At 35.2% G+C, this 18,637-nt stretch overlaps 1 protein-coding gene across 1 annotated transcript in view; it reads left to right on the top strand.

The window, feature by feature from the left end:
- TTC6 (tetratricopeptide repeat domain 6) overlaps positions 1-18,637 on the top strand; it is a 209,195-nt gene that overhangs the window by 146,826 nt on the left and 43,732 nt on the right. Inside the window, exons 16-24 of the mRNA XM_019644672.1 lie at positions 4,637-4,806; positions 6,519-6,639; positions 8,067-8,217; positions 11,448-11,530; positions 12,465-12,541; positions 12,966-13,126; positions 15,846-15,980; positions 17,198-17,347; positions 18,176-18,316. Coding sequence (XP_019500217.1) covers positions 4,637-4,806; positions 6,519-6,639; positions 8,067-8,217; positions 11,448-11,530; positions 12,465-12,541; positions 12,966-13,126; positions 15,846-15,980; positions 17,198-17,347; positions 18,176-18,316 — 1,189 coding nt within the window. The remainder of the gene's footprint in view (positions 1-4,636; positions 4,807-6,518; positions 6,640-8,066; positions 8,218-11,447; positions 11,531-12,464; positions 12,542-12,965; positions 13,127-15,845; positions 15,981-17,197; positions 17,348-18,175; positions 18,317-18,637) is intronic.

Raw genomic sequence — 18,637 nt, 5'->3', positions numbered from 1 at the left:
AAAGCTCTCTTACCAAAATTCCCCAGTTTCCCTCCCTTTATTAAGCATTCCCCTGGTTGCTTTAAGTTTTTCATTAGATTCCAGAATTCCAAAAAACATTTCTGAGCATTTTTGCCAGGCTATTTATTGCTTTTGTGGGAAGGTATTTTGTGGGTTTGGTGTTTCCTCTATACCATTTTTGTTCTACCATAATCTCCCAACTCTTTTTATCATAGCATTGATTTTAACTTGATAATGTTAGTGATAATAGGAATCTTCATCTTTTGAATTTCATGCAAATGCCTTTGGCTTTTACCAAAAAATATTATAGTTGTAATTTTTGAATCGCTTATTCTTCAATTATTTCAAGGGAGTATCTTCTTATTCCTTTTTAATTGTCCCCCACCCCAACCCCGTGATCTACTTCTAAGAATCTCATATTAATAGGCTTTCTAATTTTGAAGGATAAACATCTTTTAGCCATCATATATTTTTAGATAGAATATTATTAAACTATACTGAATTCTCTGTATTTACTTTCTTTAAGATTTTTCATTTATATTCACAATAAGATTGTTTACTAGTTTCATGGTCGGATTTTGATTTCAGGATTTGGCTACTCTCTCAAAATGAATGACTCCTTCCACCTTTTTCTTTTCTTAGAAATATGTCCTTTGGGATTGGATAATTTTTATTCTTTGAAAGTTTAAATAACTCACTTCTAAAATTATCCCACCTTGCACCAGTACATCCATTTGAATGGGCAGAAAACTTTTTTGAAACCCCTTTAAAATTCTTCCCTAGCTATTGGTCTATTCTGGTTTTCTACTTCTTGATTTAAAAGGGGATTAGTTACAGGAAGGCATGAAATTAGTTGGCAAAGAGCAAGAAAGTTAATTCAAGGTATTGTAAAATGGTGCTGTCTTATGGGAGCCTTATATGCCATTTAAAAAAATTTGCCTTTATCCCATTGTCAATGAGAGCTGTGGAAAGTTTTTTGAGAAAAGAGATTTTTATTACCTGATGATCAATTTTACCAATCTAGAACTATGAATGGAGTAAAACAGTAGCTCAGGTGTGAATTGAGGGTCAATCCAGCTCAATACTTCAGATGAGGGTCTGCAGTATTGAGGCAGTAGACATGAAAGTAGAAACAAATACAAAAGCCAGTATGTTTGAAGAATTGACATGACTTAATGGCATCCCACAAACAGCATCCTGCTGATACTGAATTCATTTATTTATCAATTCTAATAGTTTTTTTTGTGTGTGTGGAGTCCTTAGGGTTCTTTCTATATACAGAAGGTGCCAAAAAGTGTATACACATTTTAAGAAAGGAAAAAACTTTATTAAAATTGTAATAATATATACCAATAATGAAAGATGAATACAAGCCATGTGTATACATTTTTTTGGCCACCCCTCCCCCCCAGTATAGTATCATGTCATCTGCAAATAGGTAGTTTTCCTTCTTCCTTTCCAATTCAGATGACTTTTATTTACAGCTTCCTAGATTAAGTAGTTTGCACTATTTTTGCAATAAATTCATAGAAAACCTAACAGTTATATGTTTTGTTTCTTACTGTGTGTATATAAACTAATACTAAAAGTTTGGTGTAGTGTTTTTTGACCTTCTTACATAACCCTTAACAAGCACAGGATGCTGTAAATCTGATAAAATATGAAGTGAATGATATTTGTAAAGTTATGTATGGTGTCAATTTTGTTTTGCTTCATAGTATGTCAGTAAAAAAGTAATATAAAATTCCTTTTATTTTAAATAAAATGAAAAAATAAAGACTATTTTATCTCATATAAGCATTTGTACCCTAGCCTTTTTTTTCATTTCCATTCACATAAAATATTTGTTTCCATTCCTTTACTTTCAGTGTGTATATCTTTCAATCTGAAGTGGATCTCTTGTAGGCAGCATATGTAAAAACCTTGTTTCCTTATCTACTCAGCTCCTGTATGTCTTTTGATTGGAGCATTTAATCAATCCATTTACATTTAAAGTGATGGTTGATAGGTACATAGCTATTTTATTTTATCTTATTTTGTTTTGTTTTATTTTATTTAATTATGTATTTAGAAGTCCCTTTAACATTTCTGTGATACTGGCTTGATGGTAATGAACTTTAACTTTTTCTTGTCTGGGAAGCTCTTTATATTTTCTTCTTCAATTTTTAATGATAACCTTGCTAAGTAGAGTAGTTTTGATTGTAGGTTCTTGCTTTTCATCACTTGGAATATTCATGCTAATTCCTTTTGGCCAACAAAATTTCTCTTGAGAAATCAGCTGACAGTCTTGTAAGTAACTGGCTGCTGTTATCTTGCTGCTTTTAGGATTCTCTTTTTGTCTTTAGCCTTTGGCATTTTAATTATATGCCTCGGTGTGGTCCTCTTTGGACTCATCTTGTTTGGGACTCTTTGCACTTCCTGGGCTTTGTATGTCTGTTTCCTTCACCAGGTTAGGGAAGTTTTCAGTCATTATTTTTTCTAATAGGCTTTCAATCCCTTGCTCTCTCTCTACTCCTACTGGTACCCCTATGATGCAAATGTTGGTATGCTTGATGTTTTTCCAGCGGTCCCTTAAACTCTCTGATTTTTTTGGATTCTTTTTTCTTTTTGCTGTTTAGATCAAATGTTTTCTGTAACCTTGTCTTCCAAATCACTGATTCAATCCTCTGTTTTATCTAATTTGTTGTTGATTCCTTCTAGTGTATTCTTCATTTCAGTTATTGTATTCTTCAGTTCTGATTGGTTCTTTTTTATGGTTTCTATGCTATTTTTTTTAATGTATACTTACTATGTCTTTGTTGAAGTTCTCCCTGAGATCATTGAACATCCTTATAACTAGTGTTTTGAGCTCTGTATCTGGTGGGTTGCTTGCCTCTATTTCCTTTAGTTCTTTTTTGGAGTTTTGTCCTATTCTTTCATATGGGACAGGTTTCTTTGTTTCCTCATTTTGGCTGTCTCCCTGTGTTAAATTGTACGTAATAGATAGATCTGCTATGTCTCCAAGTCTTGGCTTGGTGGCCTTATGTAGTAGTTGCCCTGTATTGCCCAGTGGCACAGTCTCCCTGATCACTTATGCAGATGTTCCAGGAGTGTCCTTCGTTTGGGTTGTGTGTGCTTTTCTTGTGTAGTTGAGCCTTCATTGCTGTTCACATGTCAGTGGGTGGAATTGACTCTCAGGCTGACTGGCTGTGAGGATTGGCCCACAGTGTACAACCTGATTTGTGGTGGTTGACCCCACAGAGTAGGATTTGCTCCACGAGGCTCTAGTGCCTACCAAGACTGCTCTTTGGATGGTTTGTTTATCCAGCTAATCTGTTGTGGTCTGAAGCTGGGCCACTGGGTTTGTTGGTTTTGGGGTCTCTTGGGAGGGGCTCCTGTGTAGGTCAAGGTCAGCCACTGCCTGTGACCTGCAGTGGGGGCTACCTGTAGGAGGTACAAAGTGATCTGTGGTTGGTCGCTGCCTGTGCTGGACTTTGAGGCAGTTGGGAGAGGTCATGTGTTAACTGTGGCCAGCTACCACCAATGCAGGACCTGGGGCAGCTCAGCAAAAGGCCTAGTACCCCCCGAGGCCTGCCTTCACCCGCATGCTGCCCATAAGGGTCAGCCACTAAAGACTCTTGGGTGGTACATGAGGCATGGGTGAGGCATGGTCTCAGGGAGCCCCCAGGGTGAAGCAAGTGGTTTTCACCAGGTTAATGCTGATTCAGGTTTAGTGCCAGTGCTGAGCCTGGGTGCACTCAGCAAAATTCTCAGAGCACACTGAGACCACCTGCTACCCATCTGGGGCCTATGGACCCCAGAGAGTTGCCCAAGAAAGACTGCAACATGCACTGGGGCTGGCCACCTACCTCCAAAAATGCCTCCTATAATGTAACCTTCTTGAGCATCTTTTATCTTCCCCCTGGATTTATTTAACTTCCTCACAGCAGGCAATCTACTAGCTTATTCCCCCTGGTCTTCCTTAATTGTCTTCTTTATTTTATTTCTAAAAGCTGATTTGCTTTACATTAAGTGATTGAATAGGAGATTTTCAGGAATTGATATAGTTGTGATAGTTTTTGAGTGATAATTCAATAATAATGATAATTTCAAGATCGGAGTCAGAAGTTAATGGAGATAGAATCATATCACACAACTGATGTAATAGCTTTTATCCATGTAAAACAGCCTTTCATTTCTTTGGGTGTATTTTCAGTGCCATAAAAAAAGACCATAACAATTCCACCCACTGAGGCCCATTTTGTTCAAAATGAATTATTTGGTTTTTCTATGGAACAATCTTGTGTAAATCAGAGTCTAACATGTTGGGTATTCAATAAAAAATTAAAAATTAAAAATCTCATGAGTATATTATTGATGCACCTCTCTGATAAATATAAGAAATATAATAAATAAGCACTTAATTAATATGAAGCATATTATTAATAAACATGTAGTTATAGATATAATAAAGTATAATTTGTTTATAAAAAAGTTCCTATCCCTTTTGTTATTAACATTATGACCAAACTTTCTTGGGAAGCAAGGAAAAATAATCACAAATTGTTAAATATAAAATTAGTTGTATAGGTTTGCAAAAAAGAGAAACAAGTACATTTTGCAATACATGTTAAAATGATTTTTTTTCTTTTTCTAGAACATACCGAGGGAGAGCCTATTTTAAACGGTGCTTTGATAAGCAAGCAACTGAAGATTTTTCTGTTGCAATTCACTTAGATCCTAATAACTGGGTAGCACTGTATTACAGAGCCTGCATATTTAGAAAGAGTAACCCTCTTAGAGCGCTGCAGGATTATAGTGTTTCAGGTACTTTGCCTTCAACTGCACATAAATAGGAGTTTGATCTTAGGTTCAGCAGTTCACCTTCATAAAGTAGAATCTGAATGTGGGATAACTAATATAATATGAATGTTATATAGTTTTATATATAGTTATATATTAATATAGCATATATATCCATATATACCTATAAGCTACAATAGTTTAGCTAAGGGTATTTCTAATATGCCCTTTTAATGTACGTGAGTACATGTGTATTTTTACATGTGTATGCAGCTGTGACAAAGGAAGAATGTCATATCTAAGAAATATCTTTCTACATACTGAGTTCTGAGGATATTTCTGGAAATTCAGAGCTATTTCTTACTCAGATTGCTAAAATGGTAGTGACTTCTTTTGGTGAGCTGTGTCCTGCTCCATAGGCCCAGACCATGGATTAGTCAAATTTAGAGTGTTTTACCTCTTAAACCAGAAATGGGCTTTGAGAATCGCCAGTAAGACAATGCCAACAGTTAAAAGTGGTTATTTCCATCTTACCCTATTATCAGTGCATTCTTGGTATGTGAATATACCCAGCACAATTATGGGCATAGAGTAAGTGCTCAGTAAACAGCCCCTAGCCGAATCGGTTAGCCCATCCTGACTGGGAAATTCTAGCTAGAGCCGAACTCCCCAAACATGGCTGTGTTCACCTGGGTATAAAGTGCTAGAATCCCATCATCCTGGATGAGGCAGTATCTAGAGCAGGGGTCGGCAAACTTTTGAGACAGAAGAGCCACCAGGGGTCGGCAAACCGGGGCTCGGGAGCCACAAGTGGCTCTTCGGGTACGTACATGTGGCTCTGAAGTAAAATTGAAAATGAAAATAAAACTATCCTAGTTTCATTTATAAAAATTTTAAAAGATATTATTCACATAATGGTGATTATGTAAAAATATATTTATGTCTCTCAAATAATTTTTAAATTGTTGTGAGGGACAGGATTGGCTCTTCCAGGGGTTGGCAAACTTTTGAGATGGAAGGTACCCAAAGAGCCGCATGTGGCTTGAGAGCCGCAGTTTGCCGACCCCTGGTCTAGAGGTTAAGAAACAACTAGAAAGAGAATATAGAACTTCTCCGGGCAGGCAATCTAAGATGATTGTTGCTTGATGTTTCTAAGTCCATTTGTATAGTCAAATTACCTGCCTTAACTCCAAGTCTCTTTGAGCTGCCCATCCTGGTTTATGTGTGTAAGCTGGATCTCTGCCATGTGCCTCAGTCTAGACTTGTACTAAAGCCTGTTCTTTGGCCATTAGCAATGCCTCCCTGTCTCCCATCAGGGCCATCAAGGGCAATGGCACCCTTCTGATTGCAATCCAATGAAATGAATCAGAAGTTTCATTCTAGATTCTAAGCCCATCTTTGCCACTGACTTCCACCACAACCTTGGGCAATGTACCTAGCCTTCTTTGGGCCTTAATCTCTTTGTCTGTAAAGTGATTGGACTATCCTAGATTACCATGGGGATTTCTTCCAGCTCTAATGTGTTGGTGAACCATGGTAGCCACATTGTTGCTTATAAACAAATACAGTTTATGTGAATATTATTTTTTCACTCTTCAAATAAATATACTCATTGTAGATATGTTTCATTTTATATAATCTTAAAGAATGATAAGAAGTAGGAAGGTTATAGACTAAAATATAGCTCAAGTATGTTTGTTCAGAAGCTGTATAAGAGGTATACTTTTATTTTTAAGCTCTCATAAATGATGGCTATGAAAATTTTAGTTGTTTTCTACATCGGGGCATACTCTATGCAGATCTAAAACTTTGGTCGCTGGCAATCTGTGACTTTGAAACTGTTATTTCTCTAGAAAGGTATGTTTTCCTTTTCCTTCTTACTAATTTCACTATTGTATAAAATTCAGAAAGAAAAAACCAAAATGAAAGAAAAAGCTTTCCTCCTCATCATTAATAACTGTAAAAATGAGACAATTTATCAAGTCATGCTAAAATTAGACTATTACTTCTAAAAATAAGGTTATTTTAAAAATAAGACCTGTTGTCATCATCTGTTTGCCTCAGATATTTTTTGCCAATTTTAGAGGTCGAATGGGTTTGAGAGGAATTAAATCCATAGAAAACAAAATCAACAAGTTATTAGGAGCAGTTTGGGGATGCCTAGGTTAGAATTTTCAGAAATTAACTTCATGGAACACTGTCATCAAGTTTTAAAACAATGACAAAATATTCTGCTTGATACATCATTGTTATGCACAACACGCAACTCAAAAGAAGTACACCTCTATTTAGAACTTTTGACTTCATTTTGCTTAGTAAAACAAAAGAAAAAAGGACAATAACATTTAGAACATAAGTTCAGGAAGAAACACAGACTTAAAGTTATACACACTAGTCAGCAAGCTAAGCTGTAAAACATAGAATTTAATTAAATAATTCCTTCCTTTTTTCCAATGAAGCATTTATTAAAATGGAAGGTGTCAGAAAGAGTAACAAATCATGCCAACCAGCAGACTGTTTATTTAGCTGATCAATATGGTAAACTTTGAACTTGACTCAGGAAAGTCATGAGCATGGCTCTATAATGGCTGCAGTGGTTCTCTTTTGGATATTTTTGAGCCAGGAAGGGAAAGAAAAGAGCTTTAGTTGCAAAAAGCCAACTGGGCAGTTGGAACTTTGACATCTTTTAGGTAAAGGGTCAGGGCTTCTATGAATTTGGGCTGGAGGTCAGGGCTAAAGTTGTCTGTTTCATCATTTTGAAATAGAGGCATCGGACAAGGTCATTTCTATATTGAAAATTGTTTGATTCTTAGAGAGAAAACAACATTTATTTGATATAGAAAATAAGCGGTGTTGATACTTATGTGAAGCTGAGAATTTTTAACTACATACCTTGAAATTATTACTATTTCTCACTGTTACTCAAGGTGAATATAATATAGCCTGAGGCAAAAACTTCTGAGTTGAGGGAAACTAACCTTGTAATTCAAGATAAGTCAAGATTAAGTCAAGGAAGAGTAAAGTATTGCTAGGAGTCCAGAAGACTTCAGAAATTCTGCTCCTAGCCTAGACTCTACAAATGCTAACTCCCTGCTAAGGACTTTACAAAGGTGTTTATAATTTTTAATAGAAAGTAGTTAACTAATTTACTTTGCTTTAGTAAGACATTAAAAAAAAACCCTGATATATATTGATGTTTGTATTTCATTAAGTTCATTCATAATTGGAGAACGTTTGAAATAACCAAAATGTTTAACAAGATTTTGCTTTCTTCTTTTTTTTAGAACTGTTACTTTGGCTTATATAAATATTGGCCTCATATATCTGCTACACTTGGATGACTACTTTGAAGCCTCTTGGTATTTTTCTGAGGCTATTAGACTTGATCCTTCATGTATTCAAAGTTATATTTGTCAAGCAGAAGCTTATTATAAGGTATTTAAGGTTTGAGAACCTTGATTTTTTTTTAAAAAGTTTTAATTTTCTGGATATTTGTTTAATACAATTGAAAATATATTAATGTATTCTTTTTCAGCTAGTTATAGAGGCTAATACATTTATAAGCAATAAATATTTACTATAGTTAAGTATAATTGCCCACTTATAAAGCCTCTACTGATGAGGTATGAATTTTTGTCTTTCATTTTCTTTTTGTTTAAAATTATACTTGTTCTCTTTATTATAAAAGCAGCATTTATTTATTGCATATAATATATATATATATATGCAAATAAAAATAAATTTAAAACTCTGTAATTTCATTGTCTAGAGATAACTTATATTACATTTTAGAGTATCAGTTATGCATTTGTGTGTGTGTGTGTGTGTATTAGTGAGTGCGTGGGTTTGTAGAATGGAATTCATGCATAGAATGGGTCCTATTCATTCATGCTTTCCTTTAAATTTTGTTTAAATTTACAGTTATTTAAATTACAGTTATTTAAATTTAAAAATATAATTAAAAAAATGTAAATTTAAAAATCCTGTAACAAATTCAAACAATACAATAAACAGCAAAGTCTTCTTTGACTCCAACCAAATCTGACTTTCCAGAGATAAACACGCTGTTAACTGTGGCCTCTGCTTTTCAAAGCAGAGACCCCTTTCCCCTTCTCCACTGCTAACCTCCCTGCCCAAGACACTGTCATTTCTCACCAGGTTTATTGCAGTAGCCTCCTGGTCTTGCTTCTGTTCTTTACCTCTTTTTGATGGATTTTCATCACAACAACCTGTTATAGTGATCCTGTTATAGCCTTTCTCATTTCACTTCTTTGCTCAAATAGCTTCAATAGCTTCACTTTGCACTCAGAATAAAACCCAAATCCTGCAAAAGTCAAAGGCCTACAAGAGCGCATGTGATTTAGCTCCTCATTACCTTTCTGCCCTTGTCTCCTATAAGTCCTCTAGTCACACTGGCTTCAGTCAGGATAGGCTAGGTTATGGTGTGCGGGGGAAAACACACACACACACACACACACAAATAAAACAACCTCCCCCGCAAAACGCAAACAAACAGAAAAAACCCACTTCAAAAATCACCATGTTGGGGCTGGCTGAGTGGCTCAGTTGGTTAAGAGCGCGAGCTCTGAGCAACAGGGGCACCGGTTCGATTCCCACATGGGCCAGTGAGCTGCACCTGAGCTGAGCTGCCGCTGAGCTGCCATCAGGTGGCAAGATGGCTCAGCTGGTGAGAGCACGTGCTCCTAACAACAAGGTTGCCGGTTCAACTCCCACATGGGGTGGTGGGCTATGCCCACCAGCAACTAAGATCGAACACGGCACCTTGAGCTGAGCTGCTGTGAGCTGCCAACGGGCGGCCGGTTGGCGATTGGACTTGGAGCTGAGCTAGCTGCGCCCCCACAACTAAGATGGAAGGACAACAACTTGGCTATTCCCTTTCCCCAACTCCCCAACACTGTTCCCCTTCCTCAATAAAATCTTAAAACAAAACAAAACAAAACAAATCACCATGTTAAAATAACAAAGGTTTCTCTCTTGCTCACACTGCATGTCCACTGAGAGAGAGTTGGCTCAAGGCTCTGTTCTCCACTGTCTACATTTCAGGACCCAATGTGATGAGACTCCCATTTAAAGCTCCTACCTTCCTGATGATGGAGGTAGAAGACCCAGGGCAGGTTTAGAATTGTCCTCAAGGAAAGTTTGCTCTTGACACCTGTTGGGGAAGAAATGGGCATATTGTGGTGTGTGGTGTTTTTGCTTAACTGCATGCTGTTGGGGAAAATTTGGAATTTCTTTTGAGTGCACTTAAGAACCAAAGCACCAGCATAATATCAGGGTATAAGCACATATATTCAAAAGCTCATTTCCTGAGGAGGCAAACATTTCTACACAGTAACAGTTGAATAAATTGTGTTGTATTCACACCATAGAATGTCATGTAGTTAATAAAAAGAATAATTAGAACTATGTCAGCTGACTGGGAGGCTATTTCCATGAGATACTGTTGAATGAGGAAAGCAAGATTCAGAAAAAAAGTATAAAGTGTACAATATGATCCCATGTAAATAAAACAATTACAAATCAAACCCTGTGTGTGTATATAGAATAATACTTATGCCTACTGTGTGGGTTCTGTCTCCAGGGTGAATCTCATCTAAGGCTGCCTGGAGAAGTCCAACACCAGAACAGCTTATAAAGATCAGAGAATGAGCCTCCATTTATCCCAGCGAGGGTTCCCTCAGGGCATAAACACTGTTGGGACAGGTGGAGCCATGCAGACATGTGACTAGATTATTTAATAATTACACCAATCTGAGCAGGGTCAACTTGAGAAGCGGTTGGCCTAAAGTTCCACAGAAATTCTCAGTATTTTAAAAATACATCTCAAACTCTCTCCTTTTGGGTTCCCTCTTTTGACTCCACCCACTATTTTCTCCTAATAGGTTGTACCATTTAACAAGTACTGCCTGCTTCCAAGCACAAATTAGTTTTGTGCATTCTTCTCTTTGCGTCACGTTTCAGCATAGGAAGAGAAGTCACTGGTTGTCTCAGGTTCATTTTGCTGGAGTCTGTGTTGTCCTCCTTATATAATATTCCCAATGGTTTTTGTCCCCAAATTTGTACAAATCCAGGTTATGCTTCCGTGATCAGTATTAAGGAAATAATCAATGTTTACTTTTTATTTTATATTGATTTTAAGCAGACATTTTTTTCATCATTCTTGTATTTTGTTTTATTCATTAATTTACTCATTAAAGTGCAAGCCTGTTTTTTTTTCTCTTATTTTTAAGTGGAATTGACTTTTACTTTTTAATTTTACTCTCCTTTGCATACTAGTTTATTAATATGAGTAAAGTTTGGTGGAAAAAGTGTTGTAGTTGATGGAAAAAAACTGAAAAGCTAAACAAAAAGGAAGACAAACTAGAATGTATGATATAATCACATTTATGTAAAATTACATGGGTGGGTATGTTAAAAACTCTTTGAAATGAAAGAGAAATGGTTTTTAAAAACCATAATACTTTGCATCATAAACTTTTAAAAAAAAACTTCTTTGTATCCCATTTGCTATGTGATTCTTAAGAAAAATGTGTATTAGGAGATGTTTTTGCAAGATTTCTGTATTGAAGGATGGGAGGGGATAAACATCAGAAAGGAAGCCATCAGTATTGTTATGAGCTAAGTTTCTGTTTATCACTCAACAGTTGCATAATTTGAAAAGGGCGGTAAGAGAGTTATCTCGTGCTATCCACCTTCAGCCAGATGGAATCAAATTATATATAATAAGGTATGGGTATAGAAATAAAATTCTTTTTGGGATAGCTTAGCAACTGAGCTAGGAATCTTTAGTTCTCTCTTGATCCTTCCAGACTCCTTGCTTTACATTTAATCTTTCAACAATGGCCATCACCCAGCCAGCAAGTTGGATAGTTATTGTTTTTGTTAAGCTTCAAGATAATTTATAATGTAAGATAACCAGATCTTTCTCTTTGCTATCACCTTACATCAAAACACAACTGTTTAGTGTTTAAATTCTTTGAGGCCTCTCTAGATTACTGGTTATATAGTCATCACATAGCTCATGAAATTAAGGTAACATATTTTGAACAGTTTGATTCTGTCCACAGAGGTACCAAAAGTAAATCAGTTAATTCAGTGAAAAAAGAAAAAAAGTGACACATTGAATTGTGTTTCAAATGCAGTAGAGCTTGCTATAAAAAGACCCATTGCGAGTTAAGAGTTATCACTACCAAAAATATGTTATAGTCTCTTACATGGGAAACGGGCTTACAAATATGGGAAAATGAACTAGAACAATGCTTTCTGATAAGGGCTTGCTTTGTTTTTAAACTCTTGAACCACAGTTTAGCAGTTTATGTAAATACTTCCCCACTTTTTTTGTCCCTTGAACTGTGTTTATCTTTTAGTAATTTCTCAGCATCACAGCATAACATTTTAAATACAGACAATTGCAAAAAGTTTTGACTATTTTTCTTTCAGCTTCACATTTCCTAAATTGTTTTCTTATCACATCTCCAAGCTAATTGGTCCATTTAGACTACATAAAATGTTTATAATTTTGATAGTTTTTATCATACATATATGTAAGTATAAATAAATCTATTATAATTGTAAAATTTTAAGTAGTTGGTTATAAGAAACTTTACTGTAGAAAAATTATTTTCAGCTGCTTAGAATTAAAAAGGTATTATTTCTTCCAGAGGACAATATCTTCTTATGATGAAATGTTATGATCTTGCAAAGTTCACTATTTATCAAGTAGCAGAAATGAACAAAGGTAAATAAAATTCATTCAAAATTATGATCATCTTAATTTAAAGAGAAACACTGCTTTAAAACTTTAAAACAATTTGCCATAGCTATGTATAAATAGCTTGGACGGTTGACTTGAAAGTCAAGTTAGATTCTGAAATCTTAAAGCTTCCGTTTCACTTGTACACGATCAGTTAGTAAAATGGTTCATAACATTGTGAATTTTATGAGATTTTCATAGGAAATACCAGGCTTACACTTTTATTTATGTTTGTTTGTAATCGAAATGTCTTTTGTTCGTTGATAGTCAATAGATTTTAGCATCATATTGATTTGTTAATTCATATTAAAACAAGTCATTGAATTGCTTGACTTACTTAGAATGATTGCGTATATTCTAAATCTTAGATATTTGACAAAGGCACTGATAAGCTTTCCTTTCCTTTTAGGTCTCATTGAGTTGAGTCCTATACAGCAAGCATTCATTTATTCATTTTGTGAAAACCATGACAAGGCCATTCAGGTCTTGGATGGGATCATCTTGAATAAGCCTGAGATCACCACGTATACTCTATTAGGAAAAGCCCAGATGAAGGCCAAGAGAAACAAGGTGCAAAGTCTTAAGTAATGTTTACTAAACCTATTAACAGAATTTTTATATTTTGCTTAGAATGCTTAGATTTATTTTTTTACAGAATTAAATTATACCATTTTTTATTTGAATCTTTGTTAATTAACACTTGGGTTGTTTCCTTTCATTTTTTTTTCCTCTTAAGAATGGGGCTGCTATACATATTTTTTTTCATGTCTTCTATTAACACGTGGAATAGTTTTCCAGCATTTTCCAGAATGTCCTAGGAGTTGAATTGTTGGTATGTAGAGAATGTGAGTGTTTCAACAAAGTGACACATTGTTCCGTAGGGTTGTACCAATTTATTCTCCCACCTGCGGTATATGAGTGTTCTTGTTCTGCATTCTGTATAATAATTGGTGTTGTCAGACTTTATGTTTGTCAATTTGGTAGATAAAAACTGCTGTCTCGTTGTGATCTTAACTCATATTTCTTAGTTTGAGCACAGGTTGAGCATCTTTTTATATGTTTATTAGCCACTCATATTTCCTGTTCTATCAATTTCCTATACACAGTTTTTGTTTGTTTCTCTTTTTCTTATCAATTTTAGCCATTTGAAAACTAAATTCTGTATATTGTTGGTTGGTTGGTTATATGCGTAACACATATCTTCTTGCAATTTGTGACTATCTTTTAATCTTCTTTATGGTGTCTTTTGGTGAACACAGGTTCTTAATTTTAATGTGGTCGAATATATCTACTTTTTCTTTTATTGTCATGGTTTTAAAAAATTGTTTAAGAAGTTCTTCCCTACTCCAAGTTCATATAGATATTTTCCCATATTTTCTTCTAAAAGTTTAAAAGTTTTACTTTTTCCGTTTAAGACTTTAATTGGAAATTCTACCTTAAATTGATATTTTTTCAGTGTGAGACAGTGATACAATTTCAGTTTTTTCCATATGGATATTTAAATGTTCCAGTATCATTTATTGAAATGTTCTCCTTAACCCAAAGATCTCAAATGCTGTATCTAGCATATTATGTTTTCATGTATGTGTAGAGGTGATTTTTAGTTCTCTATTCTGTTCCTTTGGTCAGTTTTTCTATCCCTGGCCCAAGAGTGCAAAGTCTTAATTACTATAGCTTTATTGTAATTCTTAATATCTGGTAGAACAAGCATCCACGCCATGTTCTCCAAGAAATTCCTGGTTATTGTTGGGCCTTTACTTCTCCATGTACATTTTCAATTCAGCTTGTCAAGGTCCATTGAAAACCTTATTAAATTTTGATTGAATTTTATTGAATCTCTAGTTGATTTTAGGGAGAATTGACAGCTTTATGATATTTAATTCCTTTTAGGAATACTCTTATATCTACTTTAATCTCTCCCCTCCCCCCCCATGTCCCATTTGCTTTACTAGAAAACTGAGGTCCCCTTTGGCTGTCCTTTTCTCCCCAATTTGTAGTGATGTTCCTTTGGTTCTACTTTCTAAGTATCTCTCAAATCCACTTCCTGTCTCTGTTTCTGTGGTCTTTATCCTAGTCCAGAACATATTCTTATTTTGCTTGAATTACAGCAACAGTGTTGCACTCCTCTAAGCATTTATCTACACAGCAGCCCCGTACTGTTTCAGAATGTAAGGACACCTACCCGCAAGTCCTCAGAGCTACCTGAGTAGTGCAAGAGAGAGGTGGACATCAGCTAGAGGAGGAAGCAGGAGGAAGTGAAGACGTGTTCATTGAAATTTAAATTAGAAGAAAGACTTGATGAACTCAAAGAGTCAGCTAAGGGGCAGAGATCCAAACAGGGAAGGAAATAATAGATTGTACTCAGGTGGGGCAGAAGGACTTGGGGTCAAGGACACAGCTCTGAAAAGGAGCAGAAAGGAATCCATTAAAAAAACAGGAGGAAAAAAATGGAAAAAGAGGAAGATACAGATACACGAGAAGTGAAAGGGAGGGAAATTGAAGTGATGATATTTTCTATGGCAAGGTCATGTGCTGAGAGTGGGGATGAAAGGATGGATGTTGAGGCTGTAACAAGTGGAGTATTATAAATGCAAAGGACAAAGGACACAGCTTATCCAAGTTCAATCTCATTGTTTCTTTAGCAATTTAATGTAATTAAGGAAATGGGCTAAAGAGTCATAAGTATTTGTGTTTCTACATAGATAAATACATCAATTAGCTAATTATGAAAAAGCAGTTCTGTCTGAGTTTCGACTATTTTGACTAAATAGTTTAACTGGGTGATTTTTGATGTGAGTTTATTTTCTGGTATCCATGGGACCCTGTTAAGAGCACAGCAGGATGAAACAAAGGTTGATTAAAACCCCATCAGATATTATCACCGGAGATTTTTTACTACCTGATAGCTGCCCCGTATTCCCTTCAAGAAAATTACGAGGAAATTGGTGATAAACTAGTCTATAAATTTAAGTCTGGTTTAAGACTGCAAGAAAATAACCTTTAGCATTTAGTTCCCTAGGTCCACGTGTGTAAGCCTGCCTACGTACCTGCTTTGGGACAGGCCCTTGGGTGGGACCTGCTGCGATCTGAAGCCGGGCCTAGGTCCTCTTCTCGCCAAGTACCACAGTACCTGTGCCTTCGTCAGGCCTGTGTGTCCCCGTGTGAAATGAGAGTAGGGCTGGTGCTCAGCATTGCTTTTAATGTTTAAGGCTGTCATGTTCAGTAAATATTGGACAGAAGCATTCTCGCTCCTCTCACTCTCTCTCTCTCTATTTTTAAACCATTACAGGAAGCTGTGATAATGTTTAAGAAGGCTTTGGAAGTCTTTTCTCATTCCCAAAAAGGACCACATGCCATAGAAGCTTCAGTAGACTGTCTGTATAACTTGGGTCTTTGTTACATGGAGGAAGGCAACTTACAAATGGTATTTTCTGTTTGTAGGAACATAGGTTGCTTGTGATTTTAGAAATTGCTTGCACTCCGTTCGATTTCTGAAGGCTATCTATGTAGTGAGTGACTAGATCAAAGGTTCTTATCTTATAAAGTTTGGCTTACTACAGTCAGTATGCACCCTGCAATATCAACTACTCTGTTTTAGTTTTCAACACATTTTATTTGAGGCTTATTTGTCAACAATATTCTAAAGACTAATGTGTGTTTCCCACCCAAACAGTAAATCTAACTGCAAGCAATTATTATAGCAAAATAATTTCATCACATTAATATGAATTTACTTATTAAATTGTAAGTACTTTAAATTGAGTGCTGCAACATAATGTAGAATAAATGGAGAATGGTTAGGACACTGATTTCTCTTACTGACAGCTGACCAATTCAAATCAGATTGAAAGTGATTATTAAGATGGCCAGATTCTTTGAAAGCCAGTTGATTCCATTTTTATATTTATCCAGTATTTGGCTGTTTGACACACACCTCCATTTTAAAATTGTCAATGATATGATAAATATGTAAAATAATTGATATTTTCCAATGGCTAATGTTTGACATTCCACAGCTCTATCTCTCCACACACACACACACAACACCATTCCAGTCCTTATAGTCATAGGGATGGACAGTGTCTGAAACTTGCATCTCTATAACCTTGAGAAAGAGTTGCACTTGATTAGTTGTTCCATTAAGAGAGTCCAATAAATATAAGATTAATTACAAATCTTTTCCATGTTTTTAGTCTTTTTGACAACCAGAGCAAACCTAGCTTTGCTTTACAATGTTGGGTATAATTTTGGAGTTCCGTTGTTCTGAAATTTCATAGTTAATTATCTGCTGTCATTCTTGGGCCCTCATGGAAAACAGGTGTACTGGTTGTGATTTCTTTGAATGACACAATATGAAGAATAACAACTAAAATTATACCTGCAAAAATACTGTAATCTAACAAGGGTTATGTAAACATTAATCTGGAAGTAAGAGGACCTGTAAATTATAATAATAAACCTGATTTGTTCATATATATTTTGTTAGCTCCACAAAGTTCATTGGGAAAAAAGCATTTAAAATGACCCAAAAAATAATGAAAACTTTCAACAATAGTTATATATAGTAATTTATTAACATTTTAAATTAATATAATATTCTACTCACTAAATTATTTGTTTTTTAACAATATACTCTTCTAGGCTTTTGATTCTTTTACAAAAGCTGTGAAAGCAAATCCTAATTTTGCAGCAGGCTTTTATCAACGTGGGCTTTGTAAAGTAAAACTCCAAAAGGAGAGCTCGATCCTGGATTTTAACCGTGCAATTACCCTTGATCCACAATATTATGAGGTATTTAAATGAACAATTTCAGTGATTTAGAGAATATGCTAGATTTGCTAAAACTGTTAAATCACTTATATGTCTTATTATTAGTTAGCAATAATTGGTTACTTACATATCTACTTTTCAGCTAATTATGTTTTGATAATGCTTATATCTCTATTTCCCCTTGAACTAAAAATATTATTTCCAACAGGGATATTATATATGTAAAAATGTTTCCTGAATTGTGATGTATGTAAATATTGTTAATATTTTGATGTACCTATTAATAATTATAATTTCATATAGTTATTAATTTTATTTACTTCTTGTTTTGCTATCACATTTATTCCTGCCTTCTAAGAGACTGTAGTGACAATACAAAATTTGATAGGTTAAGTTTGATTACATCCTGATTTTACAAGTCTATGAATTTTAAATATGGACTAAATATTAGATGATTTTAGGGAAATACTATTAATTTCCTTAGAGGTATTATGGTAGTCTGATTATTCAGGAGAATGTCGTCTTCACAGAAGATGCTGGAAGACTTGGGGTGAATTGTTATGTCTACAACTTACTTTTACACAGCTCAGGAAAAAGTAAATACAGTAAACATTACAAAATGCTAGTAACTATTGAATCCAGGTGATAGGCATATGGGTGTTCATTGTACTATTCTTTCATTTATTCTGTATGTTTGAATTTTTTTTCTAATAAAAAAGTGGAAAAAAGACTAAATTTTATACCACCTTTGGGTGGCATAGATTTGTCCAAACTACCATATATGTTGGTAGAGTTGATGCTTTTATGACAATATCCATTCCTGCTTTCCTCCCCTCTTTCTCTGAAAAGGCATATTTGAGCCGAGTAGCCTTTTATGGTATGAAAGGCAGATACTCCAAAGCAATCTTGAATTGTAATGAGGCCATCAAAATTTATCCTCAGAGTGTGCGAGCTTATCTGTACAGAGGCGTTCTGAAATATTCCAACAAGGTAGGGCGACTTCCTGTCTTTACTGAAATCTTAGGGTGGGCAGATGCTTGGAGGCCAAGTAGGGATGGACTTCCTTTTATTCTCTGTGAGAGAAGAATTACTATGGTGTGAAGGGCAGAGCTGCATAGAACACCTTCCACTTCCACAGTCCATCAAAAGGGATTTCAACTATTTTTTATTGTTTTATTATTTTCTCTTTTTAGTTAAAATTTATTGGTATGTAGTAAAATCACACAGGTTTCAAGTGTACAATTCTGTAATACATCATCTATAGATCACATTGTGTGTTCACCACCCAGAGTCAGTTCTCCTTTCATTGCT

This window comes from Hipposideros armiger, unplaced genomic scaffold (assembly GCF_001890085.2).
Source record: "Hipposideros armiger isolate ML-2016 unplaced genomic scaffold, ASM189008v1 scaffold_90, whole genome shotgun sequence".
Classification (NCBI taxonomy): Eukaryota; Metazoa; Chordata; class Mammalia; order Chiroptera; family Hipposideridae; genus Hipposideros; species Hipposideros armiger.
The sequence above is the reverse complement of the archived record's forward strand: the minus strand, read 5'-3'. Positions and strand labels throughout refer to the sequence as shown.